At 44.9% G+C, this 26,630-nt stretch overlaps 2 protein-coding genes across 5 annotated transcripts; one reads left to right on the top strand and one right to left on the bottom strand.

Annotated features, from left to right (window-relative positions):
* Positions 1-57: 57 nt before the first annotated feature.
* On the bottom strand, positions 58-21,468 carry NKIRAS1 (NFKB inhibitor interacting Ras like 1). The gene is given in 5 exon segments (XM_053261876.1): positions 58-453; positions 16,191-16,343; positions 16,346-16,437; positions 20,097-20,254; positions 21,249-21,468. Coding segments are annotated over 4 exon segments (579 nt in total). The 5' UTR covers positions 20,191-20,254; positions 21,249-21,468; the 3' UTR covers positions 58-213.
* Positions 21,308-25,756, top strand: RPL15 (ribosomal protein L15). 4 transcript variants are annotated; one of them, XM_053261867.1, is made up of 4 exons: positions 21,308-21,459; positions 22,715-22,899; positions 23,413-23,549; positions 25,394-25,756. In XM_053261867.1, the coding sequence occupies exons 2-4, from the start codon at positions 22,728-22,730 to the stop codon at positions 25,697-25,699; spliced, it is 615 nt and encodes a 204-aa protein (XP_053117842.1). In that variant the 5' UTR covers positions 21,308-21,459; positions 22,715-22,727; the 3' UTR covers positions 25,700-25,756. The 4 variants fall into 4 exon arrangements, with proteins under 4 accessions (XP_053117842.1, XP_053117846.1, XP_053117843.1 ...); XM_053261871.1 differs by having other exon boundaries at positions 21,437-21,459; positions 22,718-22,899; XM_053261868.1 differs by lacking the exon at positions 21,308-21,459 and adding an exon at positions 21,482-21,578.
* The last annotated feature ends 874 nt before the right edge of the window (positions 25,757-26,630 follow it).

Raw genomic sequence — 26,630 nt, 5'->3', positions numbered from 1 at the left:
TCAGCGCTTTTATGCAGTGACTATAGAGAACATTCTCACCAGTGAACTCCTGGCTACTCAAATGACTTCAGAGACCACAAAGGGAAGCTGCATACATGAGTATCGAGTGCAGCATCAAATCTTCTTAATGCTCCACTAGGCACAAAAGGAAGGACCAAATGTGCAGCCCAGCAGGAGGAAGCAACTAGAGGCACTCATCCCTGACACAGTGTTTTAGTTACCACCATTATTGCCTTTGGTCTTCTGGCCAGGCAAAGGAAATGCCAATTTGTTCTGGGCCTGAGAGAGTTTGCTCGCTAGCACCATGAAGGGCTCTGCCAGTGTCTTTCCATCTGTCACGGTCACCTCCCACAGCTTCACCTTCTCCAGCTTGGCCCATTGCTGTGCTACTCCAGTCTCTACTTGTCTCTGTTCCACAAGATCAGTTTTATTTCCTAAAACAATAATGGATCGCTAAAAGAAAGAGAGGAGGGATGGGGGGAATCAATCAAGAATGTGGAGAGGCTCAGTGGGAGAACACATGCTTTCCATGTGTAAGGCTCTAAGTTAATTATTTTACTTAAAACAGGGCTGCATAAGCTCAACCCGCCAGCTGTTGTTGGACTACAACTCCCATCATCCCCGACTATTGGCCACTGGGGCTGGGCAAGATGGGAGCTGTAATCCAACCACAGCAGGAGGGCCAAAGTTGTGCCGCCCTGATTTAAAAGGGTTATTAGTTGCTTTTGTACGTACACACCCAGCTGATGTATAGAAAACGGCAAACCAATAAAATCAACCATTAAAATAATAAAAACCTGAGATAAACAAGAATGAGAACTGAACAATAGCTCAGCAGCCATTAATAACCTCAAGGAATTAACAGGGTGAAACAATAAGCAGAGCAGTAAATTAAAAGCCTTTTTAAATTGAAAATGCCTAAATAGCATCAATGATATCTGTTTGGGAGGTTATTTCAAAAATAAGGCCTCTCTCCAGTAGCTTAATCACTGGGGGACCCAAAGAACAACCTCAAAAGATGCTCTTAAATGGTTGTTCGTAAAACCTCAGTCCCTGGTATCTACAGTAAAGGCTTTCCAGGTCCCAAGGACTGGAAAGACCCCTCCTTGAGACCTTGGAGAGCTGATGCTATTCAGAGAAGGCAGCTTTGGTCTCAATCAGGCAACCGCTATACACTTACCGTCATTAAAATCCACAGTGGGGAAGACGTGCACTATTAAGACAACTGATATGATGTGCAGCCCTTGGTCACTGGCAGGGCACCTCAGGGGCTGCTGTGCAACTTAAAAAGTAGCAACAAGCGGGCTGTTGCAAACTGACTTGAAACCCCTTCCAGGCATCAGCACTCCTTGCATGGTTTCCAATGGAAGAGGTTTAAAGCTACTCTGTCGCAGCCCTGTGGCTACACCAACGGGACTGCCTTTTAACTTGTGTAGCAGCCCTGGCAGCTCCATATCATCAACAGAGGCTGCCTGTTATGTCCAGCAGTATTATGTGGTGGAAGCGGGGGGGATGAGGGTGCAGAATCCAAGCTGAAAGTGTCTGAGGAACACTGCCTTGAAAACAGTCTGAAGATACCCTCATTTATAAGCCCCAGACTGTGAAAAAAGCAGACTTTGCATCATACGGACTATCATGATCACTTGTAGGCCCATATTTAAACAGCAATCGGTAACCTCCAGATAAGCACTTACAGGACTTAAACAGCATTCTCCCTCTTCTCCAAAACATGATGTAGAGATGTTGCTTCAGGCTGCTAATCTGACAGGCAACACCTGGACCACAAGCCAGTTGAGAATTAAGTACACTTAAGCCCTCTGAAATCAGTGGGTTCACATTTGTTCAACTCAGCTGCAGCTTAGAATTTTGGTTTTACAAGAAGCAGTTATTATAGATGCTTCTGAACAGTTCTAAGCCTTCCTGGTTTGTTTCTGTACAAACATGCCCAGTAAGCTAAACAATATACTTTAGCTCAACTTTAGTGTTAAAAAGCTACAACATACTCTAAATTTCCACAATTTGGTTAATAGTCAAATTAGCCATCAAGAACAGCAGTTAAAACAGTCTAAGCAAAACAGTACCTTTCTCCTATAGATGACCAAACCAACCCATCTGCAGTCAGGTATATGTCTGCATTTATATGGAGAAATACAATGTGTGAGCCAGCAGTTCAGTATACAGCTGGCTGCAATTTCCACAAGAGCAAGTACCAGGCAATCCCAAGAACTGTTGATGGCTCAATCCATGTACCACCGGTTCACATGTTTATCCACATCAGTGTGTGTCCAAGATCTTTTGGAACTGATTACATGCCAAAAGAAAAAAGACAAAAAAGAGAGGCAACCTGAAGTGGTCCTCAGATTATACAGAGATGCTTCAAACTAAACATGGCATTCTCAACAGACAGCACCTTAACCTTCTACTTTCAAACTGTGTTTAAATCTCATGAATTGTTAACAAGCAACTCTTGCTGTGCCTGTATGGAGCTGTTTTCATACCTAGAATAGAAACACCACCTAAATCCTGAAAGGTTCTGATATAATGTCCAGTACAAAACTAGTGCAGGAACACCAACTTTTGTTAGGGGCAGCGACAATTTCCAGTATACCTGAGACTAACAAGTTTAAAGAAAAAAAGACAGGAGGGTGACTTTTAAACCAGAAGTTGCAGCAAACGGCTTGCACATCAGCATCCCTTAACAGAATAAGAGTCCCACAATCCCCTGTGCCTGTTAGGTCCTACAGACCTTAAAGGAAAAAACGGTGCCTTTTCAAAGCTGGAAGTGTAACTTACAAAGAGCAGATATATACCAGATGATGTGGAAATGCTGATTGATACATGGTTTTTGGAATGAGGTCCAACAGAAAATAGCAGAAATAACTGGATATGCGCTCCCAGAAGACCCAAGATTATTATAATTTGGTTGTATAAAGGTGGAAGATTTTGCATTGGTTTAGAACACATAGTGAATTTACTAGCAGTGGCCACAGTGTGTATAGACTCAAAATGGAAATTGCATGTGGCCCCATCCCTCCAGAACTGGTTTGAGAAGGTCTGGTACTGCCTTGATGAAAAACATAACATATTATTAAAAAGCATTAGAAGGAAGAGGGCAAGACAGATTTCTGGAGAAATGGAGCCTACTTATAGGCTACTGGAATAGTATTACACAAGATGATGATTCTATGCTTGAGAGGTTTCCCTTTCTTTAGAGAGAACTATAAAAAGAATATAAAAGTACAACATTTCTAATGTTAATAACATAACAATTGTGACTAGTAACTTGTTTTTTTCTTTTTGTAACTTGTATTGAGTATCAATGTGATGTTTTCTAATAAGACTTTTAAAAAGAAAAAAGGGTACCTTTTAAACCAGAAGCCACAGCTGGCTCCAGTGCTTTGAGGGGAAATGAAGAGAATATGGTGCCTGCTGCTTCCTGCAGCTATCCAGGTCCCAGGTTAGGGAGGGGAATGGGGAGAGGAGTGCAGGCGAAAGGCAGGGGTGTCTCACTGAATGATGGAAAACATGGCAGATTCCTAACACAGTCTAACCAAACCAACATTTTGGTTGTTGGGGACAACATGAGAGGTTCATGTTGTCTCTCCGACAATTTCCCTGCTGGGTTTGGTCAGATCATATCATATCCGACAATTTTGAGCACGCACAAGCATAATATCTTCTTTCTTTAATAAACCCTTACCATTTTCATGGAACCATCAAAATTCCTTTCCTTTGGAAAACATAGATGGTCATATTTATCCAAGACAGCAACAGTATCCGAATACAGATTACTACTGTGGATAATGACCACATCCATACCAATTTACAAGCTGCAGTTGGCACAATATACCTTGGAAGTTCATTCCCCTATCTAAAGGCATTTGTGTTCCCTAAAGGCAACTAATGCCCACAAGTTTGTTCAGTCAGGGGAGAGTACTTTAGGCTGGTGTATGCCTTTAAACATTCCTTAGCTATTCTTCAGACCAGTCTCTTTCCCACTTGTTAAAAAAGTGTCTCTAACCTGTTGTTGGGTGTTTTTTAAAAAAATCTATGATGATAACACGGAATGCAATCCCAGCAATGATACAGGATCCAAACCTCCCTGGGAAATCTTAAGCTTAGTCATCTGCATCCGATGCAATGAACTCTTCTGAGGAAAGAAATACAGGCAATTCTTTTGTTCCAATGATCCTTCTTCCTGTCCCAAACTAGTGCTCAAGTTGTAGGGAGAAGGCAGAAGAGCCTCTAATGAAATGCACAAACCCCACAGAGCCCCACACCGCCCCCAGTTTTGGCCAAATCAAGCCCCCTCCCCACAGTCTTTTAAAAACAAACACCAAGGGGACTGCTACCAAAATAAAAGGGACTGGGACCCCATGGCTCCCCTATAAGGACTGCCCCAAAGCTGGTGCTAGCAAGTTCCTCCAGAATAGAAGACAAAAGAGTCTGTATTCAACTCACTTTCCACAAAAATGAAACTGGTAGAAACACTCAGTGAGGACATTACCCAGAGAGACAGTTCACTGGGGTGTAAATATAATAGGGCAAGGGGAGACAGTTATCTGGGGGCCCACTGCCTTGGGCCCCGCCAGAGGCAAGTCACATGACTGACTCCCCCAGCCATGCACCCGCCCGGGCTTCCTTCAGTTGTACTCATCCTCCAAAATTGATGTGAGTGTTAAGACTTGGAGCTACCAGAACAGCAGGTCTTTCTATACTTTTGTTACCACTATTCAGCCTCATTTAAGATTTCTTTACTTCATGAGCTGAGCTGGGGGGGGGGAGGGATTTTAAAATCTTGTCTCCACTCCAACCTTGCTACGCCCCTGAGACAGTCAGCCTATATCCTTTGAGGCAGGGGCAGATCTTACCTATAAGCAGAGTGGGCAATGCTCACCTTAAATTTCTCAGTCAGCCATATTGTCTCTGCCTGCATTTTATGTGCCTACTACCTCCCTCGGTTGTTCCCTGCTGCTCTTGACTGCTGCTGTGTTGAGAGTTGTGAGGATGGGCAAAAGCAGCACAAAACAAATGAAAAGCCCCAGATCTTGATATTAATAAGGCAGGAGCCAATAACCATGCTCCTTGTTGCAAAGTGGGTGGTCCTAGGACAATCCTATGCACCAATTTTAGTGGGACTAGGCTGATTGTCTTTTTCTTTTAGTTAGAATAATTCAATCACCATTTTGGTTAGATTGCAGGCAGGCAGGCAAGCAGACAAGCGGGTTTGTTTGCTGGCTGTTTGTAAGTCTGATCTTTTGCTGCTTCTTTGTTTGGAGGGGAGGAATGCAACCTCTGCTTTCTCTCCCTTCTACTCTGATCTCATCTGTATGCAAAGCATTCTGGCCCATTCCCAAACTGACATGCCATATAACATTGGAAGGAGCAACAAACTGGCAGAGCTGCCCTTGTAACTTCAGAATGCATTTGTTCTCCACTCTTGTAGTTGGTCTCTGCTTTACCTGTAACTTATCTTCTTATATATATTTCTCTTAGGCATACCTGTCACTAATCCTATGCGTGGCAGCTTTCGTGAGAATTCGGCAGCTCTCACAAGCCCCTTTCCAGCCCGCCTGCCAGCCCAAATGAAAGATGGCCCAGTCGGCGGGTGAAACCACCAGCGGCCGGCCAGTTTCCGAAACTGCCAGTGGTGGGCAGGTGGCGGAGAGCGCGGCGCACTCCCTTTCTGGCCCGCCTGCCAGACAAAAGGCAAGAGCACTGAGGTCAGGAGCACTGGGTGCAGGGGAGAGAAAAGAGCAGGGGGATGGAGGTGGCAGCAGGCAGGCGGTGGAGATGGTGGCACAGCCTCCCTCTCCGTCCCGCCTGCCAGCCAAAAGGAAGGATGGCCCAGCAGCACCAGGCATAGGAGCACCAGGCGGGGGGGGGAGGGAAACAGCAGCACTCGCGGGGGGGAGATGGGGGAGAGCTAGAGGTGCAAATGCTCTGCACCCAGCCCAGCTAGTATAGATTTATTTACTTTTACATGTATAGCCTATGCTTCCTCCAAGAATATGGTTACATTTATCCTCCCAACAGCTCTATGAGGAAGGTTATGCTTAGAGATAAGCAACTGTCCCAGAGTCACCCAGTGAGTTTCATGACTGAATGGGGATTTGAACTTTGATTCCCCCAGTCTAGTCCAGCACACTAACCACTGTACCACACTAGCTCAGAGTTCTTTCTTGCTATTGTTATTTATTAGTAGTAGCAGAGGTGCTCTTGCCCCCAGATCTTGGGGCCCTGGTCTGTGGCCTCCAAGGTCTGGGGGGCCTCCAAATGGCAGGGGGGCTCCTGCAGCCACCCCGTGCCCACCTTGCCGCTATGAACCTACTTTGTTTTTTAAATATCGGCCACTGCGCAGCCAAGGGGTGGCTGCAGTTGATCGCACAGGCTTGCGATGATCTCTCAATTGCACAGGTGCACCTCACAGTTAGCAAGAGCCACTGGGCCAAACAGACAGGCCCAGTGGTTGCTCCCGCTGCCGGAGGAGAGGACTCACCCCCTGGCAGCCACCCCTCGGCCGTGCAGCAGCTGAAATTTTAAAAACACTGAAATTTTAAAAAGCACAGCAGGAGGCCCCCAAAAGTAGGTTTCGGGGGGCCTTCTGGCAGGGGTGGTCCAGGCGCCAAAATTACCTAGGTGTGCCCCTGAGTAGTAGTATTCATTTTTAGCCTACTTTCTTTAAGGAAAGTAAGCTTATGAGATCATCTGGAATTCTGTGTATGTCTATTTGTGGGATGCCTCAACAGCATAGTTTGTGGTGATGTCACCCACCCTGATTCAAGATGGCGGCTGGTTGACTGTTTGAGCACAAGAGGGATAACTTGTGAACCACCTAACCGATTTGAACCAAATTTGCAACAGTGGGGGGACACCTCAACGGCATAGTTTGTGATGATGTTATCTACCCCAATTCAAGATGGTGTATGTGTGAAATTTTGAGGCAAAAGTGGGCTAACTTGTGAACTGTTTAACCACATTTGCTACAGGTGTAGGGACACATAGGGATGGCTCAAGGGAGTAGTTTGTAATGATGTCATCCACCCTGATTCATTCAAGATGGCCTTTTGTAGCTGGTCTGTGCTTTATGTGTGGCTTGTACAGTTCTTTTCTTGTGTGTGCACACTTATGTCTTGATCCTGCCATGTTAGATACACATCTGCCCACTACTGTAGCTCTGTTAAGCAGTATAAAGCAACTGATGTTTTCCATATTTCTCTATATCTCTGATGATGAGCAATTGAGATCTGTGTGCCTGTGTGGGTGTGTGTTTGTATTTTGATCCCACTCGTTACCTGCACTTTGCCAATAATTGCTAAGGCACCCGCCTAGCCCTGGCTCCACCTCACAGCTGACCACAATTGGCACCACTTCTCACTACCTGTGGCTCCACCCATCACCTGCCCTGCCTAGCACCCACCCCAGGAACTGCCAGCCCACCTGCCCCAGGAACCACCAGTGCTTTGAGGCACTCTACCAAATACATGATCCAGCTTGGCAATATGATTTATTTAAATACCTTAATGAACAGGCCACTGCCCACATTTTTTTAAAGTCAGACATTAGTCACAACTCTGGTCTTTGTTCCACCACTCTTCATTGCTGGAAAAAAGCCCAACTGCAGAGACTGCACGACTGCCACCTTTCTAGCTCTGATGATTCCAACAGTAAGCTTTTAAAAAGCTAATAGTTTTTTAAAGGTCCAGAACTATGGGATTTAGGAGGGGATTCAGAATGATCGGAGTAAGAAAGTTCACTAAGTTTCCACAATTTACACCCCTTGTGAATTACAGTGGGAATTCCCCAACTCTCTTCTTCTGCTCCCCATATCTCACAACCCAATCTTTTTCTCTTTCCCCCACTACCTGATATCACAATTAGGGGCAGCGTATTCAGAATATATAGCACTATCTCAGATAACTGGATGTGCAGATATGCCAAAGATTGTGCCCAACATGAAAAGTAGCTCATTTAACAATATTCACGTTGTTCTGCTCAAAGAGTACTTGCACATTTGGTTTTTTACGGTGTGCAGTTTTGATCTTGATTTATGCTAAATAAAGATCACTGGTTAAAGACATAAAAGTTATTATTTGTTATTGTTTCTGTTCTTCGTTGTGCAGTATTTAAAACCTGACACAAATTCAGATACTTTCAAACTGCTATTGAGGGCAGGGGAATGGGAAAAGAAATGCCCCCGCCCCCGCCCTGCCGCAATCTAACAGAGAGGAGTGGCCCAAGACATCTTTCTGTACATTGGGATGGATCAGGTAATTATTTGCCCACAGGACAAGTGTTGTGAAGTTCAGGTTTCTTGCTGCACTGTGCATCAGTAAGTTAGGAAGTTGACTCATACATTGTGTTGCTATGACAGCCAGTTACATAATCAGGCTAGGAAACATATTTAGTAGTAAACAAAGGAGTTGCCATGTTGTAATGGCAACCTGTTGGCCTTTCGGTCCCTTTAGCATTCTATTACAGTTGTTCATTTTAATGACAGGTATTCACTTTGATCTAGGTACACCACTGGGCAGCAACTGGGGAGGTCCAGTTACGGCTACCACCAGCTCGTTCGGTGGCTATTCGGAACCAGGCCTTCTCTGTGGCTGCCCCGGGGCTTTGGAACGCACTCCCTGTTAAAATCAGAGTTTCTCCATCTCTGGCTGTTTTTAAAAAGACCCTTTAAAGACACACTTGTTTTCTCAGGCTTTTAATTGGTTTTACTATCATAAAATTGTTTCAATCATTTTATCCTGTTTTTATATTTGTTGTATTTTAACATGTACACCGACTAGGGATGCACATGTCAGGCAGTATAGAAAATAAATAATAAACAGGCCCTACCTTGCCCTGGTCAAAGAACTGGCAACACCACCAACCACTTTTTGAGGAGAGAAGAAACTTGGGGCAGGGCATTAATTCTGAGTCCTCCTTTCCCTCCCAGACAGCTGATCTGTGCTATTATTCATTTTATAGCCAAGACTGTGTGTGTTCCTGGCTGCTGGATTGCATAGGAACTGCACACCATGGGCAGTGCCACCATGGCACAAACAGGCTCAAAGAACCCAGGCCGCCACGCCTCACACACCCCAGCCACGCCCCCTGAGTCACATGTCAGGTGCAGGGGGCGAAGGTTTGCTCGCAAACAGGGCCGCGCTCCCCATTTCCGAGTAAATTCCCAGCCAGTGCCCCATTCACACCGTAGCCAGGAGCAGCTCTCCCTACTTAACAAGTCAGGGAGATGCATTCCCAGCCAGGCTGGGAAGCTGACACTATGCTAGCGCTACTCTGCTCAAAAACGGAGCCCAGACGCAGGGGGCGTGGTGGGGAGGCTGGCGGCAGTGGGAGGAACAGGAGCCACCGCTGGCCTCCCTGCTGCACACACAGTACCCATTTGCAAAGAAGGCTCCTCTCCCCCAGTTAAGGATATGTAGGGGAACCCTCTTTCTGCACACATTATGTCCTTGATAGACTTGGCTTATTCAGGGAAAATTACAGTGAGGGAAATAAGTATTTGATCCCCTGCTGATTTTGTCCGTTTGCCCTCTGACACAGAAATGACCAGGCTATAATTGGAATGGTAGGTTTATTGTAGCTGTGAGAGACAGAATAACAACAAACAAACCCTCAAAAGCCCAGTGCCCAAAAGTCAGCGATGGATTTGCATTGTAGTGAGGGAAATAAGTATTCGATCCCTTCACAAAAGATGTCTTAGTACTTGGTGGCAAAACCCTTGTTGGCAATCACAGAGGTCAGACGTTTCTTGTAGTTGGCCACCAGGTTTGCACACAACCCAGGAGGGATGTTGTCCCACTCCTCTTTGCAGATCCTCTCCAAGTCAGAAAGGTTTCGAGGCTGATGTTTGGCAACCCGAACCTTCAGCTCCCTCCACAGATTTTCTATGGGATTAAGGTCTGGAGACTGGCTGGGCCACTCCAGGACCTTCATGTGCTTCTTCTTGAGCCACTCCTTTGTTGCCTTGGCTGTGTGTTTTGGGTCATTGTCATGCTGGAATACCCATCCACGACCCATTCTCAATGCCCTGGCTGAGGGAAGGAGGTGCTCACCCAAGATCTGACGGTACATGGTCCCGTCCATCGTCCCTTCGATGCGGTGAAGGTGTCCTGTCCCCTTAGCAGAAAAACACCCCCAAAGCATAATGTGTCCACCTCCATGTTTGACGGTGGGGATGGTGTTCTTGGGCTCATAGGCAGCATTCCTCCTCCTCCACACACGGCGAGTTGAGTTGATGCCAAAGAGCTCGATTTTGGTCTCATCTGACCACAACACTTTCGCCCAGTTCTCCTCTGGATCATTCAGATGTGCATTGGCAAACTGCAGACGGGCCTGTACATGTGCTGCCTTGAGCAGGGGGACCTTGCGGGCACTGCAAGATTTCAGTCCTTCACTGCGTAGTGTGTTACCAATTGTTTTCTTGGTGACTATGGTTCCAGCTGCCCTGAGATCATTGACAAGTTCCCCCCATGTAGTTCTGGGCTGCTTTGTCACCGTTCTCATGATCATTGCAACTCCACGAGGTGAGATCTTGCATGGAGCCCCAGACCGAGGGAGATTGACAGTTATTCTGTCTTTCTTCCATTTGTGAGTTATCGTGCCAACTGTAGTCACCTTCTCACCAAGCTGCTTGGCGATAGTCTTGTAGCCCAGTCCAGCCTTGTGCAGGTCTACAACCTTGTCCCTGACATCCTTCGACAGCTCTTTGGTCTTGGGCATGGTGGTGAGTTTGGAAGCCGAGTGATTGCTTGCTTCTATGGACAGGTGTCTTTTATACAGGTACTGTAACAAGCTGGGATTAGGAGCACTCCCTTACAGAGGGTGTTCCTCATCTCAGCTCGTTACCTGCATATAGTGAAAAGACACCTGGGAGCCTGAAATCTTGCTGGTTGATAGGGGATCGAATACTTATTTCCCTCACTACAATGCAAATCCATCGCTGACTTTTGGGCACTGGGCTTTTGAGGGTTTGTTTGTTGAGGGTGGTATATTTTTTTTTATTGATTGATTGATTGATTGATTGATTTGATTTCTATACTGCCCTTCCCAAAATGGCTCAGGGCAGTTTACACAGAGAAAAAATAAATAAAGAAAAAATAAATAAATAAATATCATTCACACTTGGCTTCAGCCTTCGGGTTGAATGTTGAGCAAAGCCACTTCAAAGTACACTAGCGGCATTGAGGGAAGCAGCCCCTCCCATCTGCTCTCGGTTTTCTTTTTGAAACAAGTCCACAAGGCATGCTCCGTGTTTTCCTTCTAGCCAATTGGGGGGGAGGGAGCTCCTGCAGAGATAGATCTGCATATCTGAAGAGAGCATGCCTCTTATGATGCTAATGATTCTCTCCCATTTGCTCCAGTGTTTTTAGAAAAAGTAGCTTAAAACCATTATTTTAAAAATCCAGACACGTGTGGAGATAAGCTAGAATTCGCCTCACAAAGCCCGGTTGGTGCGTGGAATGGGCCCAAAAATCTCGAAGGGACTTCAAGGTAAGTTTGGCTGGTGTGTGAACACACACTCTCTCTTCTGTAGGAGATTCAGGGCAGAAGCCCTGTGTGTAAAGCCTCCAGGTGGGTGAGTTTTTTTCTGGGTTTTTTTTAAAGGCTATGCCACTCATGCAAATTGCCACAGGGAAGCATAATCTCTCAGTGTAGTTGCACCAGATCTGATGTTGCTTTCTCCATGCATGGACTGTGCTTGTGGAGGGTTTGTAGGCTTGCCTCAGTAGGTGAAGCTTTATATAGCAGGGGGGTTTAAGAGCACCCAGTATGGGCCTAAATCTCTTAAAAGACAATCTAGTAGCTCCCACTGAAGTCAATGGTGAAATACCTGCTAATTGTAATGGGTCATAATTGAAGCCTTATTTGGAAATATGTTCCCCTGAAATCAGTGGGATTTGCTTCTGGATAACTGTAAGGCTAGAGTACTAAATTACTAATCCTGTCAATTTATTAATACAAAGTATTTCCAACTGTTAGAGATTGAAGTGAAACCAAGTGTTGCAGTTCTCTCTCCCTTAATCTTTCTTTTTTTTTTGAGGTGGAAACCCCAACACACAAAGCTCAAAGAGAAGAGCAAAGAAGCTATTTGGAGAAACCCAAAATAAAAGAGAAAAGAAAGCTGACCCTTTTAACACTAGCAATATACATCACAAAAATCTGTAATTTCCTATACATTGCTGAACTGACACTGGCAACTCGTGCTCAAACCAGGAACAAAATTTGATTGAGGAGCAGGAGAGGCACTAGGAAGGTGGTAGTGATAATAAAAATAAAAAAGGTGCCCAAGCCAGCCTAAGTATAAGCAATTCTATACCATCCAAGAACCATTTACTTCCAAACAAGTCCCACTGACTTCCAATGGCACTTCTTGCCAAACAAGTGTGGATAGGATTGGGGTGTGAATTTTCAGAGTTCTACTGAAAACTAAGGCTTATGAGAATTCCCCAAACACATTTAGTGCCTGATTCTGCATGTGTTTACTCAAAATTAAGCCCTACTGAGTTCAATAGGACATACTTCATAGTAAGCTTTTGACCACAATAGCTGATTAGCAAAGTCTTTGGATTTAATTTCGATAGAATTAACTTGATTGATTAGACCTCTTTAAAGCAGTCAGTGACCATGGCTACCCTAGTGGCAGGAAATTCCATATAAAGATCAGACTGAGTCTTTAGATACATTTCTGCACAATGAATGTCTTGTACAGATTAAGTAGGGTGGGAAGACAGTGTAAGCTAGATGCTCCTGCCCCAAGGATGAGGACTGGGTGGACGGCCATCAGCTTCCCTTCTGCCTCAGAGTCTTCATGATAGTTGTTGTCAGCTCTAGTATGAGGTTTGAAGCCCAAAAGACATCATTATTGGACGTACTGGCAACATTTTCCATTTGGAGAATACCAGGGATCTTCTTCCTCCTTACTAAAATCTCACAGATCATGAGGCACAATCAAAGGCAACTGCAATTGGCTCCATCCACAATAGTCAATCCAAATGTATTAGGCCAACAACCATATTTATATACCACTCAATATGTGTATCTCTAGGCAGTGTACCCAATTTAAAACAAATATAAAACCGGGTAAAACAAAACAATTTCAAAGAATAAAAATTAAAATAATTTCATAGAATAAAAACAATTTAAAATGCATTTCAGTTAAAAGCTTTAGAAAACAGCTGTGTCTTGAGGGTCTTCCTAAAAGCAATCAGAGATGGAGATGCTCTTATTTTGACAAGAAGCATATTCCAAAGCCCCAGGGCAGCCACAGAGAAGGCCCGGTCCCGGGTTGCCCCCAAACGAGCTGGTGGAAACCATAACCAGACCTCCCCAGGTGATCTTAATAGGCAGCAGCTCGCAAATACCTGGACCCAAGCCGTTGAGGATTTATAGGTAATAACCAGCACTTTGTATTTTGCTCAGAAACATAGCAGCAGCCAGTGCAGTTCTTTTAAAATCAGTGTTATATGGTCCCTTCAGTTTGACCCAGAGACCAATCTGGCTTAACTGGTACCATTCTCTACCAATGGTAGTTTCCAGACTATGTACAAAGGCAACCCCACGTAGAGTGCATTACAGTAATCGAGCCTGGAGGTTACCAGCATATGTGCCGCTGTTTTAAGGTCATTTACCTCCAGAAATGGGTGTAGTTGACATATTAACTGAAGCTGATAAAAAGCACTCCTGGGCACTCCCTCAACCTGAGAAACTAGAATGAGTTTTGAATCCAGGAGAACTCCCAAGCTACGTACCTGATCTTTCAGGGGGAGTGTAACCCCATCCAGAACAGGCAGATCTAAACCATATCTCAGGTCCTGACCACCACCACCCACAGTCAGTACCACTGTCTTATTTGGAGTCAACTTAAGTTTATTATCTCTCATCCAGCCCATTACCACCTCCAGGCAGGCATTTAGGGAAGTTATGATAACATATTACTAGTATTTTGCAGCCAGCGAAAGACAGCGATTGCATTCTTCCATCACATTAATCAAGGAAATCAGCAAACCTTTGTGTGTTATGTAAGAGCTTACTCTGGCAACAGCCAATATTATATAACTGCAGTCACATGTACACTTAGTTTAAATGGCCCCAGATGAATGCTTTCTTTTCTGTTAGAGGCACTTAGTTAAGAAAGCCATTAGGGACTCAATATATATAATTTATAGCAGGAAAATTTCAAGTACTAGTGCTGTGTGCAGGTGATATTGTTCAGCTTCCTGAACTACAGCATTCTATTAGCAAACACTCGAGCCATTTCTCTCCGTCTAGAGTGTGATTAAGCAGCCATAGTAGTTTTCTTTGGGTGTTATGGGACTGTGCATGCTATACCCTAATACGGTGCCAACAGTGTCCCCAAAAGCTCCCCCACCTATGCCAACCCACTCAATAAACCCACCCCCCACTGTCCATGTCCCCCCATCCCCCACGGCACTTGAATGAAGAGGCAAACACTGTACCGAGGAAAGAGTATCCCCACGATCAAGGGTGCTGGGTTCCCCAGGTCTCGTGATCACTAGCAAGTTTTCTTCTAGAAAATGGAGACAGAGTGAACCAGCATGGGAGGAGGGGTTGTATTATGTAATCATGTATATAATAATGCCCAAATCAGCCTAGTGAAACACATCAAATTACGTTCAGCAATTCCTTCTAAATCCATTGTCCACCACTGCATTTAGTATTATTACTAGCTGGGCTGGACACAGGCTTCTTCCACTCACTCGCTGGCCATCTGCCGCCATTCACAGCCGTCTTTTTTCCCCACCGCCAGCTGCTGCCATTTTATTCCTTCCCGCCCGTCCCCGTTGCTATCCGGCAGCTGCTCACAAACTCTCACAAGAGCTGCCACATATGGGATTAGCAACAGAGAAATATATTGATAGATAGATAGATTATTAGGGACTGACATGCTGTGCAGCATTAACACATAAACATCAGAAAGACCCACACCACTGCAGGTATCAAATGCTGCCCTTGGTGTTGCTGAACAGGGCTGGTCCACTACTACTCAAAACTGCATAATCGCAGTTGCACTATGTTAGTTCCATCACTTCCAATGAATGCCGTGTGCACAACTGTGCGATTTTAAATAGCATCATACCAGTCCTGTTCTACAACACCCAAGGCAGTGTTTTTAACACCCACAGTGGTGCAGACGGTTCTGAACTGCCCCCATTACGCCATGCAACCTGTCAGCCATTATCCTGAGAATTCTTATCTTGCCCTTTTTTTCCCCAAAGGGGAACTCAAAGCAGTTGAACTTTAAAAAAAATAAAAATCAAGCTACTGTACATGTATGAGAAATAATGTGAAAGTTACGACTGTAGATTTGGTGTGTCACTTTTATATGACTTGCTTTCAAAATTCACATTAATCCTATTAATATGAGCCTTCACTCTCACTCTGCAGAACCTCTTAGCTGAGAATTAGGACAGGAATATGTACCTTCTATGAAAGAGAGAGGCACTGAAAGGCTAAAAATTAGAGAAAAAGGGAGCAAGTGCCTGTTTTCCTGCATTAAAAAGGTAAAGTGTGCTGTCAAGTCGATTTCGACTCCTAGCGCCCACAGAACCCTGTGGTTTTCTTTTGGTAGAATACAGATGGGGTCTACCATTGCCTCCTCCCGCGCAGTATGAGCTGATGCCCTTTAGTATCTTCCTATATCTCTGCTGTTTCCTGCATTACTAGGGTGCTTTCCAGACTAGCTGCTCATTAGCAGAAAAATGCCTCTGTTCAGGCAAGTCGCACTTGGGCCATAAACAGCAGGGGGAGCAGTCTCACAGCAACTAACAACCCAAAAAACCAGCAACTTTTTCACGCCAGATATGCGAAGTCCTTGCTCTATGTTGCAGCAATTAAAATCGCAACAAGGCAATGGAAATGTGAAAGGCACCCTGCTGTCTGTGTAGAGACTGCAGTGTCACGCACAGGAAGTGTGGAAGCACACTTCCAAGATTCGTCCTAACCCCGTTGTAGGGTCTCGTCTGGAAAGCGCCCAGGAGATTGTCTCTAGAAGAAACATTTCCCTCTCTCATTGCCCCACCCCACCCATAATCCCTATCATGTGGACACTGCATGATTTGCTGCTTAATAGACAGTTTGGGAGAGCCTGTCCTAAGTAATGTGGTCATTTTCCTTCATATATCATATTCTTGTTCAAATATTTACCCAGATTTTACCTCCTTTTTGTCTCTACATTAGTCAATCTCTTTTTTCAGACAGTCAACTCTCTGGAAGGACTCCGGGCTGTTCACGGCATACACCAGAACAAAACTGTCTGCAACAGAGAAGTAATGTTTGGGGAATTCCTCTCTCCCTTGCACCCCCCCCCCCCAGTGTCATACAGACACAGCTGCTCCTTGCTGCCTCAATCTGTTTCAGCAAGAGCCACATATATATCTTCTATGGTTGCACTGCATTCACTACCTATGGTTTTCAAAAAAAGACAACAGCCTTTTAAAACAGAAATGTTCAGATCCACACTGTGTAAGCCAGAGGTGGTAGGTTTGTGGGGTTTTTTTTTACTGTGCATGTGGTAAATCATTTCGGTGATCAATGATGGTATTGATTTTGAGACTCTGTATCCTGTTTACAGTTTGTATCAGGCCTGTGGTCTGAATCTATATATTGTTACATACCGTCTCCACTTCCCTGAGTCCTAAGAGGTCATGGGGCGGGGACTTGACTTTTGGGAGGAGAGATACCTAGAGGCTTAGGGTGCCTTTGTCATCTTCTCTTTGTATTGGCTTCAGCTCCAATGCAGGCAAACAGTAGTGCACTCCTAGAAGTCAGTAATAGATGACATCTGATCTTCAGTGAAAAACTTCCTGCTCCCTAAGGTGCCTGCCTTCCATCAGCTTTCAGCTCTATTTCTCTCAGCTTCCTCATTCAGTCTCTCTTTGTCTCACTCAGAAACTGCCTGCTGCTTCTTTACACTGACCCATCTTTGGCTGGGGAGTGAGGGGAAAGATGAGTTACCCTTTACCCCATTCAAAGAGGTGTCTGCAGAACTCGGAATCACTAACCAGAAACCAGAAACTCCCCCGGAAGGAGAAGGTGCACAGCTTGGGAGTACTCCTGGACCCAGGCCTCACCCTGGTATCTCAGGTGGAGGCCATGGCCAGGAGTACTTTCTATCAGCTTTGGCTGACTCAACAGCTGCGCCCATTCCTTGAAGAGGATGACCTCAACACAGTGGTGCATCAGCTGGTAACCTCCCGGCTTGACTACTGCAATGCGCTCTACATGGGGCTGCCTTTGTACGTTCAGAAACTTTAGTTAGTTCAAAATGCGGCAGCCAGATTGGTCTCTGGGGCAACTCGGAGAGACCATATTATGCCTGTTTTGAAACAGTTACACTGTTTCAGAATATGTTTCCGGGCAAAATACAAAGTGCTGGTCATTACCTTTAAAGCCCTGAACAGCTTAGGTCCGAGTTATCTTAGAGAGCGTCTTCTTCTGCATAATCCCCACCACACGTTAAGGTCATCGGAGGAGGTCCGTCTCCAGTTACCAACGGTTTGTCCAGTGGCGACACAGAGGCGGGCCTTCTCTGTAGCTGCTCCTGGGCTGTGGAATGCACTCCCTGCAGAAATCCGCAATTTGAATTCTTTACTGGCCTTCAGGAGAGCCCTTAAAACCTGTTTGGCCTAGCCTTCCAGGGTTTTTAAATAGTTGTAATTGGTTTTAATGTTGGAACCTGTTTTCCGGGGTTTTTCAATTGTTATTGTTTAATTACTATTTTATGATGATTTAATTAATTGTTTTATACTGTTTTATAATTTTTGTTTTAATTGTTAACTGATCTTAATGGCTTTGTTTTAATTGTAAACCGCTCAGAGCCATTTCGGAAGGGCGGTATAAAAATCAAGTGAATGAATAAATAAATAAATAATATCCTACTCACTAGCTCACATTAGGGATGTGCACGAACCTGTCCAGAAGCCCTTTTATGGGCCTCTGAACAGGTCTGAATGACCAACAGTTCGGCTGGTTCAAAGGCAAGAGGAGACCTTTAAGGGCGGGGGAGGATGCTCTTACCCCTCCCGCTGCGTTTCCCCTGCCAGCACTGCAGGTTAAAAGAGTCCAGAGGGGCAGCAGCATACCTCCCTGCTGCCTCTTACCATCGTCATGAAATTCTGCAAGACAGTTTTGTTTTATACTGGTTTTATTTTGTATTAGTATCTCAATATTGTTATGGACATGGCCAAATGTGCTGCCTCCAGTAATGCCCCTTCTTTTGGCTACACCCCCGATGCAGACGCCAGCATCAAGGGGCTGGTCCAGCTCGACCCCACCACCTCCTACTCAGGCATAGGATTTTAAAATCCCATCCCCACGTGCCAAGAAGCCGATGAGCAGTGGATGAAGAGAGGAGGAGATACAGGTGCTAGGAAGGATACAGATGGCACGGGGAGCAGCAGGCAGGTGAGGAGATATGGGTGGGCCTATTAAACTGAAGGTCATGAAATTTAGGACCGACAATAGGAAGTATTTTTTTACTTGTAAAAAAGTAAAAAAGCATGTAATTAATCTGTGGAATTCTCTGCCATGGGATGTGGTGATGACTACAAGCTTGGATGGCTCTAAAGGGGGTTTAGACAAATTCACGGAGAACAGATTTATAAACGGCAACTAGTCTGGTGCTTTAGGTCACCTCCAGTCTCAGAGGCAAGATGCCTCTAAATACTAGTTGCAGGAGAGCAACAGCAAGAGAGAGGGCATGCATATACAGATCTCAGGCATCTGGTGGGCCACTGTGTGAAACAGGATGCTGGACTTGGGCCTGATCCAGGAGGGCTCTTCTATCCTCTCTAATAAAAGCCTTGGTGTCTGTCAGTGGACACCAAGGCGTGTGTCCGTGCCTCCCTCGGCTGTTCTGGGCATGAGCGGAGCGCATGCCCAGAACTGACTGAGGGAGACATGACCTCCAGCACCTGGCGGCCATGTTGGGCAGCCAGAAGCGGCCGCCCCGAAGAAGCTGGGTAAGCGGCGGCGGGGGAAACTGGCCGAGGCGTGGCCGAGGCAGCGGCAGAGCTATGGCTGAAGCCTGGCCGCGCCGCCGAAGCCGGGCGGGGGGAAGAGGCGGCGGGGGAAGCCGGCCGAGGTGGCGGCAGAGCTGCCGCTGAGGCCTGGTGGCGCCGCCGGAGCCGGGCGGGGGGGGGGGGGAAACTTGGGGCCCTTGCCCGGCTGGGGAGACCGGCCGCGGCATGGAGGCTGCCAGCGGCAGCGACAGTTGGTGGTTGCGGGGCCGGACGCGGAGGCAAGTCGGGGGGGGGGGGGGAGTTGCTAGCGCCCGTTATTTCAATGGGCCTGAAAACACTAGTGTTCTTATAAGATAGTCACAGGGGCAGGGCAGCATGTCTGACTTGCTGCACTGAAGCTCAGCCGCTGCCTGAGGCAGTCACCTCACCTCATTAGCAAGCCATCCCGGGGCCAGAAGTGACAGAGTTCCCTCTTGGGAGACACTCACAAGAGTTTGTCTCCCAAGATGAAGGTTTATTCTGACCTGTGAAGAAAACTATGCCACTGCTGTGCCTCCCTCAGCTCTGTGCGTGGCAGAGATGTTGGATAGTTGTCAGTTTCTGTCTCCCTATCTGTCTCAGTCGCTCATGATTGCCCCTGTGCCTTGGAAATATTAGATAAGGCCATTTTATTTATGTATTTTTCTCTGTAAACCACTGTGAGAACTTTGGTTGAAGAGCGGTATATAAATATTGGTAGTAGTATTTTCATATGACTAGAAGAAAAGGTTTACTCTAGAACAGGTATGTGAAGACTTTAAGGTTGCAGAACCTACTCAGGGTTCAGAGCCCATTTTCTATTGCACCCCATGAGACACACAGTTGGGAGACCCACATATACAAGTACAAACCTACCTCTTAGTGGCAACAGATCACAGATTCAAACAGCCTAATTTCTGGTGGTCGGAGGACAAGGCTTTTTGTTGTTGCTATTGTTAAACAATTGGGGACAGCCTTGTCTCTAACTTTTGTGTGGCCCACAATCACATTTTTCTTTCTATTTATTTAACAAACATTAATAACCTTTTTAGAAGGTAGAGAGGAAGGATTTGCATCTCTTACCAATACTGTGAGTACCATAGAGAATTTGGTCCAAAATTGCCATCTTCCCCACTGAAGCCATGCCACAAACCACCACCTTGTGGCCCTTCTCCATCTTATTGAAGGAGATTCAGCTGTGACGCTCAGACCTGTCCAAACTCCATGGACATCTGTGATATCTGCAAATGTCATTAAGAGGCCAGCATTTAAAAAATCTTAAGATGTAAAGCCTTGTAGCTATTTACTGTGAACTTTATTTTTCTCTACAGGGTAAGGAGTCCTTTCCCCCCCCCCCCAGTAATGTGTATTTGTACAGAACACACATTACTGAAAGTGTTATCGCAACCAAAATTACTATTTGAATTACTGTTCAGATATTTGTGTGTAGAGGAAACAGTAGAGTCACTCACAGCCATTCTGCAGCTGCTGCCAATTTGGTATAATGTCTGGATTTCAGACTCTGAAAGCGCCCACAAGAGTACAGCAGCATATGAAGCTGCCATAGACTGAGTCAGACCATTAATCTGTTGAAGTCTGACTGACTGCCAATCACCCTCTCCAGGGCTTCAGCTCTAATCTGAAATGACTGGGAAACTATTTAAAGGAATGGAAACAAAACATCTTTAATCTTTTCTGCTTTGAGTGTTGAGCATGGGTCCACAAAACCTGGGCTTAAATCTCCACTTGCCACACTTTCTCTACCTCATAGGGTTGTTGAGAGAATACAATTGTATGCTGTCCTGACTGAACTCCCGGGGAAAAGAGAGGAAGTAAAACTGCAAGAAATAAATAATCGTTAGTCAGCTGACTTTATAAGGGTAAAGAGAAGAGGCTGCTGCTTAGCCTAACTTCTGAGATGGATTTCGAGCTGAACTGGAGCTAGAAGTTCAGATCCGAAACCTCTACTTTAATACCAAGTGGAATTAATTAATATTAATATTAATAATATTAATATTAATAATATTAATTAGCACTAGCAAATGCTAAGTTGTGAAGATGAGAGTGCCTCTGAGCATGCGCAGAGCGTATCCCCGTTACGGGTGAAAAGCAATACAATACTGGTCCACAGATGCAATTAAGAAGAGAAAAGAGTTTCCAAGACAACTAACAAGTTTCTCAGAAAGTGGCAAGACAGGCTATCTCTTTTTCAGAAATGAAGTGCACGCCACTCACCTACGGGGGAGTGAGGTGAATAGAGCTTTCTCAGAGTTCTTTTCGTCTCTGATACACCCGCAATCTCCGGCGCGCGATTTAGTAGTAAACTACAGTTCCCAGCAGGCATTTGAGAAAAAGCGCTTTCTCCCGACCTCTCCGGATAGCAAGGCGCCTTCGCAAAGCACTGTGGGAAGTGGGCTTCTTTCTTTCCGTTTCCGGGCGCTGCCAGGTAAGCTTCGTGTCTTGGTTGCTGTTGTCGGTTTAATCTGTTTCCATCCTCAATTTGGGAAGCCCCACGGGGTCTGGTGGGGGTGCTGCCTGGAGAGTGGAAGCTGGAGGGAGAGCGGGGTAATGCCTTCCCGGCTGAAAGGGTTGAGAAGCTTTAAATTTGTAGCTTCCGTTTGGGAAGGCGGCATGTCTTCGGCCTTCAGCTATCCAACCAGATAGTTAAGCCAAGTAGGCCCGGCGGACTGGGAAGGGAGGGAGGACAGGGGTTCGTTTAAATTGTCGGAATGTGTTGCTTCTCATCGGGGTCTTCTTCGTTGAGCAGAGTTTGCGTTAAAATCAAGCCGGCTTTAACTCGCGCTTTGCTCGCTCCAGAGGAGGCCTGTTCAAACAATTGGCAACTTGGAGGAATAACTGTTGCCTTATTTGTATCGCCCTGGAGGATGAGGAGTTTGCTGAAGTAAATGTTTGTGGGTTAGCTTTTGCGGTAGTGGGGAACAGCTACGGTAGTAGGCACTGCAAAAGCTTCTGCTGGTTTAAAAGTACTTGCATTGGCTTCTGCCAATATGAAATGTTGAGTGTCATAACTGGTGTAGTGGAATTTCTGTAGTAAAGGCTGCAACTTGTGTTGCATAGTTTGGATTTTGGTCAAACAGAGCAGGGTGTTTATCCAGTGTTGCTTTATTGTTTATCACAAAGGAAATGGGGGAAGGGGAGGATGCATTGTTGATAGAGACCCTATCATTTTTATGTGTTTATGTTATGAATCTCTGCTCAAGATGCAGTGCCCTGTGCTCACCATCAAGACCAATTTAATACTACATCTTCAGTTTTGAGGGACTCTTTGACTTGTCATATTCTCTTCGACTTTTAAATGAAAGCCATGTTCCTGTGAGAATACATTTAATTATCTCTAATCTCTCCATTGTGGCTGAGATGATGGGAGTTGTATGCCAACAACATCTGGGGACCCAAGTTTTAGAAGGGTTTATACTCCCTTACCAGAGTTCTGATGGGAAAAACAGGTGCTCAAAGTATCACAGCATTTTTTCCCATATGCTTACTAGTTGCCAGGTCTTGGTAAAATCAAACACAGTGGGAATAAAGCTACTTCCTTGAGATTTATGGATTCCGTGTGCTGTGTTAAGAACTGAACTTTATTATTAGACATTGAAAAATATTGTTATTTATTGTGTGGAACTTCTAAAAATATGTAAAGGAAACAAAACATAATGTGAGCATGTGCATCTCTTCCTTAGCAGGTAAGCCAGAATGGGTGCCTACAAGTATATCCAAGAGCTATGGAGGAAGAAGCAGTCAGATGTAATGCGTTTCCTCTTGCGTGTGCGCTGCTGGCAGTATCGCCAGTTGTCTGCCCTCCATCGAGCTCCCCGACCTACCAGACCAGACAAAGCTCGCAGGCTGGGATATAAAGCTAAACAAGGTAAGTGGGACTTAGCAAATGTAGCAAAAGTCAGCTTTTCCTATTTCTATGTGCTTTGACGTATCCAGCACATATAGCTAAGTGTACAATAATTCCTACTTCCTGTTGTGCTTATAAAACTGGATAGCATATAAGTAATCTAGCCCAAGTTCTATGCAAACATGCAGGCAATGATACTAAACTGTAAAAGTGCCACTGAGATGTTTGGTGCCTCACCTAAGCATGTCCTGTGACATGTCTTACACCTTCAGCAACCCTGAAGATTGGTGGAAACTGAAATGCTTAAGTTGTGTGAATATAAAGACAGCATCATATGGGCTACATAGATTATTTAAAAGCAAAGGATAGCCTAGTAATTGGATAAAGATTTGTGTTTAATTAAGTAGATTACACTTGGTTCATGCAATGTAAAACTCAAGAAGAATATTTGTTGTGGTATAAAAAATTAGCATTGCTTGGTGCTGTAAACTTCTGAATGCTTTCAATGTTCTCAGAAACTCACTTGTGTTTTAGGTTACGTCATCTATCGCATTCGTGTGCGCCGTGGTGGCCGTAAACGTCCAGTCCCCAAGGGTGCTACCTATGGTAAACCTGTGCATCATGGTGTTAACCAGCTGAAATTTGCCCGGAGCCTGCAGTCTGTAGCAGAGGTACGATCTTTTTTTGAGTCTACATCTCTTCATGTTGTTGTTGTTGTCTGTAGCAGAGGTACGATCTTTTTTTGAGTCTACATCTCTTCATGTTGTTGTTGTTGTAACATATATATCCCGCTCTTCCTCCAAAGAGCCCAAAGCAGTGTACTACATACTTAAGTTTCTCTTTCACAACAACCCTGTGAAGTAGGCTAGGCTGAGAGAGAAGTGACTGGCCCAGAGTCACCCAGCTAGTATCATGGCTGAATGGGGATTTGAACTCGAGTCTCCCCGGTCCTAGTCCAGCACTCTAACCACTACACCACGCTGGCTCCCCATGTTGCTGTCTGCTTCAAATATTTTGAAAATGAAGTTCATACTGTAAAAATCCTAGGATGATGTTATGTTACAACTTGATATAGCTCAAATCTATGTCATGTCAGTTTGTGATGCACCTTTGTAATCTCCCATAGTTTCAAAGCTTAGAATAAAGTTCTTATGCTAAAAAGTGTATATTCTGTACGTGGCTTCAGGGTAGTAGATCCCAGGCTTAGTTGTTATATTGACTAGTTTCTTTGATACTAGTCTTGATCACAAACTGGACTAGTTGAACATCCATAGTAAGCTCTTAACAGCAAATAGTTTGAAGATCTCTGTTGCTGTTTAATTGCTGTCCTAAGAATTGTGATCTTAGTTTCCTCCACTCCAGACCCTGTTTGCAGTGCTTCAAGGTACCTGTGACATATAATGAAATTGTTTTTTCAAACATGTTAGATTTTTTTAAAAGGATGTTCTGGAAAGTGAATCCAAGACTTGGAAAGAGAACAAAACTGATTCATTCTGAGACTTGCAATGTCAATGACTGGTAAAAACTGGCCTGCAATTGCCTTGGTAGGGAGTAACATAGAGAATTTCCTCGTATACTTACTATTCATTAAAGGAAACAGCTTCTTGGCATGTCTCTCCTAGAAAGAATTGGGGAAAAAACTCTCTGTTTGTTAAATGCAGCCTAAGGGGTCATGTTGTGTAAAATACGCTCATGAGCCCATTACATGGCACCTATAAAAGGGCAGTCATGTTGTTCTAGTTTGGCAGCACATTATCTACAGATACGCGTATCTGTCAAAAAGCTGGAAATGTGTGTAACCAGCTATAACCAGGAGACTTGCAAATCCCTGTTTTCTAGCTTATGCTCCCTAAATTAAATTTGGCATATAAAGAAAAGCAGTGAAGATTATAGCAGGAAAATATGGTAGCAATAACCCTTTTTGTGTTCATAATCAGGCTGGGTAGATCAGTTACTAAATAAAAACTGCCTGTGGTTAAATATTGTACTACACTTGTTTATTACTTGCATCCACTGTTCTTTATCCCAGTATTCTTCATGCCCAGTATTATGGCTCTTCAACCATCTTAGCATAGGGACATTGTTTTTCAGGAACTAGGCTATTGTGAGGGATGGCACAGTGGCGTAACATTTATCATTCTGCTGTGCTTTTTACTCTGCTGACATATTTGTCATAAAGTAACTATATAATAAAATGTGTCTTCCACTGTGGTAGTACTAACTTGTGGTACTGTGCTTATGTTTAGTCCCATCCCTCTAAATAGAGGGCTTATTACTGAAAAGTCCTTGTAATCTTTGACAGTTGTCTTAAATGTGACTGATATTCCAGTTTTTTGTGAAGCTTTTCAGCATCTGAACTGTTATCTACCTGTACACCCAAATTCTAAACTTTTAATCCCTTTCCATCTTCCGGGGGTGGGGTTGCATATATTTTCAGCAGAGCCTTTCCTGTGCCCCATTTTTAGTTGCCTAATGTTTGTTTGTGTGTGTGTTTATGTTCTGCTTTTTCTTTTAGGAGCGTGCTGGCCGCCACTGTGGAGCCCTGAGAGTACTAAACTCCTACTGGGTGGGTGAAGATTCCACATACAAATTCTTTGAGGTCATTTTGATTGACCCTTTCCACAAGGCTATCAGGCGCAATCCAGATACCCAATGGATCACCAAGCCAGTCCACAAACACAGAGAGATGCGCGGGCTGACCTCTGCTGGCAGAAAGAGCCGTGGGCTGGGCAAGGGCCACAAGTTCCATCACACCATTGGTGGTTCGCGCCGGGCTGCCTGGAGACGACGCAACACCTTGCAGCTTCACCGTTATCGCTGATCCTTTTGCTTGTAAATTTTCCATTATAATAAAGCCAATGGGCTTTATAAATGCCAATGTCTGGTGTCTTCATTGGGCTAAAATTGGCAACCTTTGCAATCCACCAGAAAGATCTTTCGCTTGCCATTTTGTTGTGAGTCTTCCTCACCGCGGAGGAGCGACAGAGATGGCGGGAAGGTGAGGGTGGCAGAGAGAAGGCAGTTGGGTAGCCACAGGCAAGGGTGCTCCAGGAGGAGGGAGGTCCCCTCTCCACGTCCATTACAGGGGAAAGCACTGACAGACCAGCCCATTTAATTGCATTAGAGCTAGATTTTGTTCAGGATGGGGTTTCAGCTCCTCTGGGCAACATCAGACTGTCACTAGAGGCCAAAGTGGCATCTGGCATGAAGCATTTTTCACAAGTTGGGGCTGGTCAGGATCTCCTATACAGAGCGAGTATGGCCACAATTAATCTGTGCTCTGGCTGAAATGACCAAAGCAAAATGGCTAAGGAGGAAAAAGTCTTCATAGGACTGGAAATGTAATAAATGGCAGTCATCTAGTTCCTGCCTCCTGTCCTGGTAGAACTTCCACTGCAGACCCTCTAGTTCAGCAAATTTAGCAGAGATGGAATGAATCGCTCATCTCTGGTCCTTCAGACCACCTGTTCTACCAACTTGCAAAAGTGCAACATGTCTTGGTTGATTTCTTTGGTGCTCTGTGTTATTTTGTAATACGTTAACTTCTCGGCCCTGTTCTACACCCATTGGCTCTTAACTAGTTACAGGATAGCTAAGTTAAGAGATACCCAGACTACCTTAAAAATCAGTTTTTAAATGGGGAGGGTATAGAGGAAAACTTCTTTGCCTTTCAGGGAAGTGGCAATGTTGGCTATCCATCATTATGCAGCCCAAAAATTTAGACAATGGCCCTCTGAGAGAAAGGGGAAGGG

The sequence above is a fragment of the Hemicordylus capensis genome, chromosome 6 (assembly GCF_027244095.1).
Source record: "Hemicordylus capensis ecotype Gifberg chromosome 6, rHemCap1.1.pri, whole genome shotgun sequence".
In the NCBI taxonomy this organism is placed as follows: Eukaryota; Metazoa; Chordata; class Lepidosauria; order Squamata; family Cordylidae; genus Hemicordylus; species Hemicordylus capensis.
The sequence above is the reverse complement of the archived record's forward strand: the minus strand, read 5'-3'. Positions and strand labels throughout refer to the sequence as shown.

Bases quoted from the DNA above. Each gene is read 5' to 3' on its own strand.
- RPL15 (XM_053261867.1), top strand. From the start codon at position 22,728: ATGGGTGCCTACAAGTATATCCAAGAGCTATGGAGGAAGAAGCAGTCA. The intron at 22,900-23,412 runs GTAAGTGGGACT...CTTGTGTTTTAG, and splicing joins GGGATATAAAGCTAAACAAG to GTTACGTCATCTATCGCATT. The intron at 23,550-25,393 runs GTACGATCTTTT...TTTTTCTTTTAG, and splicing joins GCCTGCAGTCTGTAGCAGAG to GAGCGTGCTGGCCGCCACTG.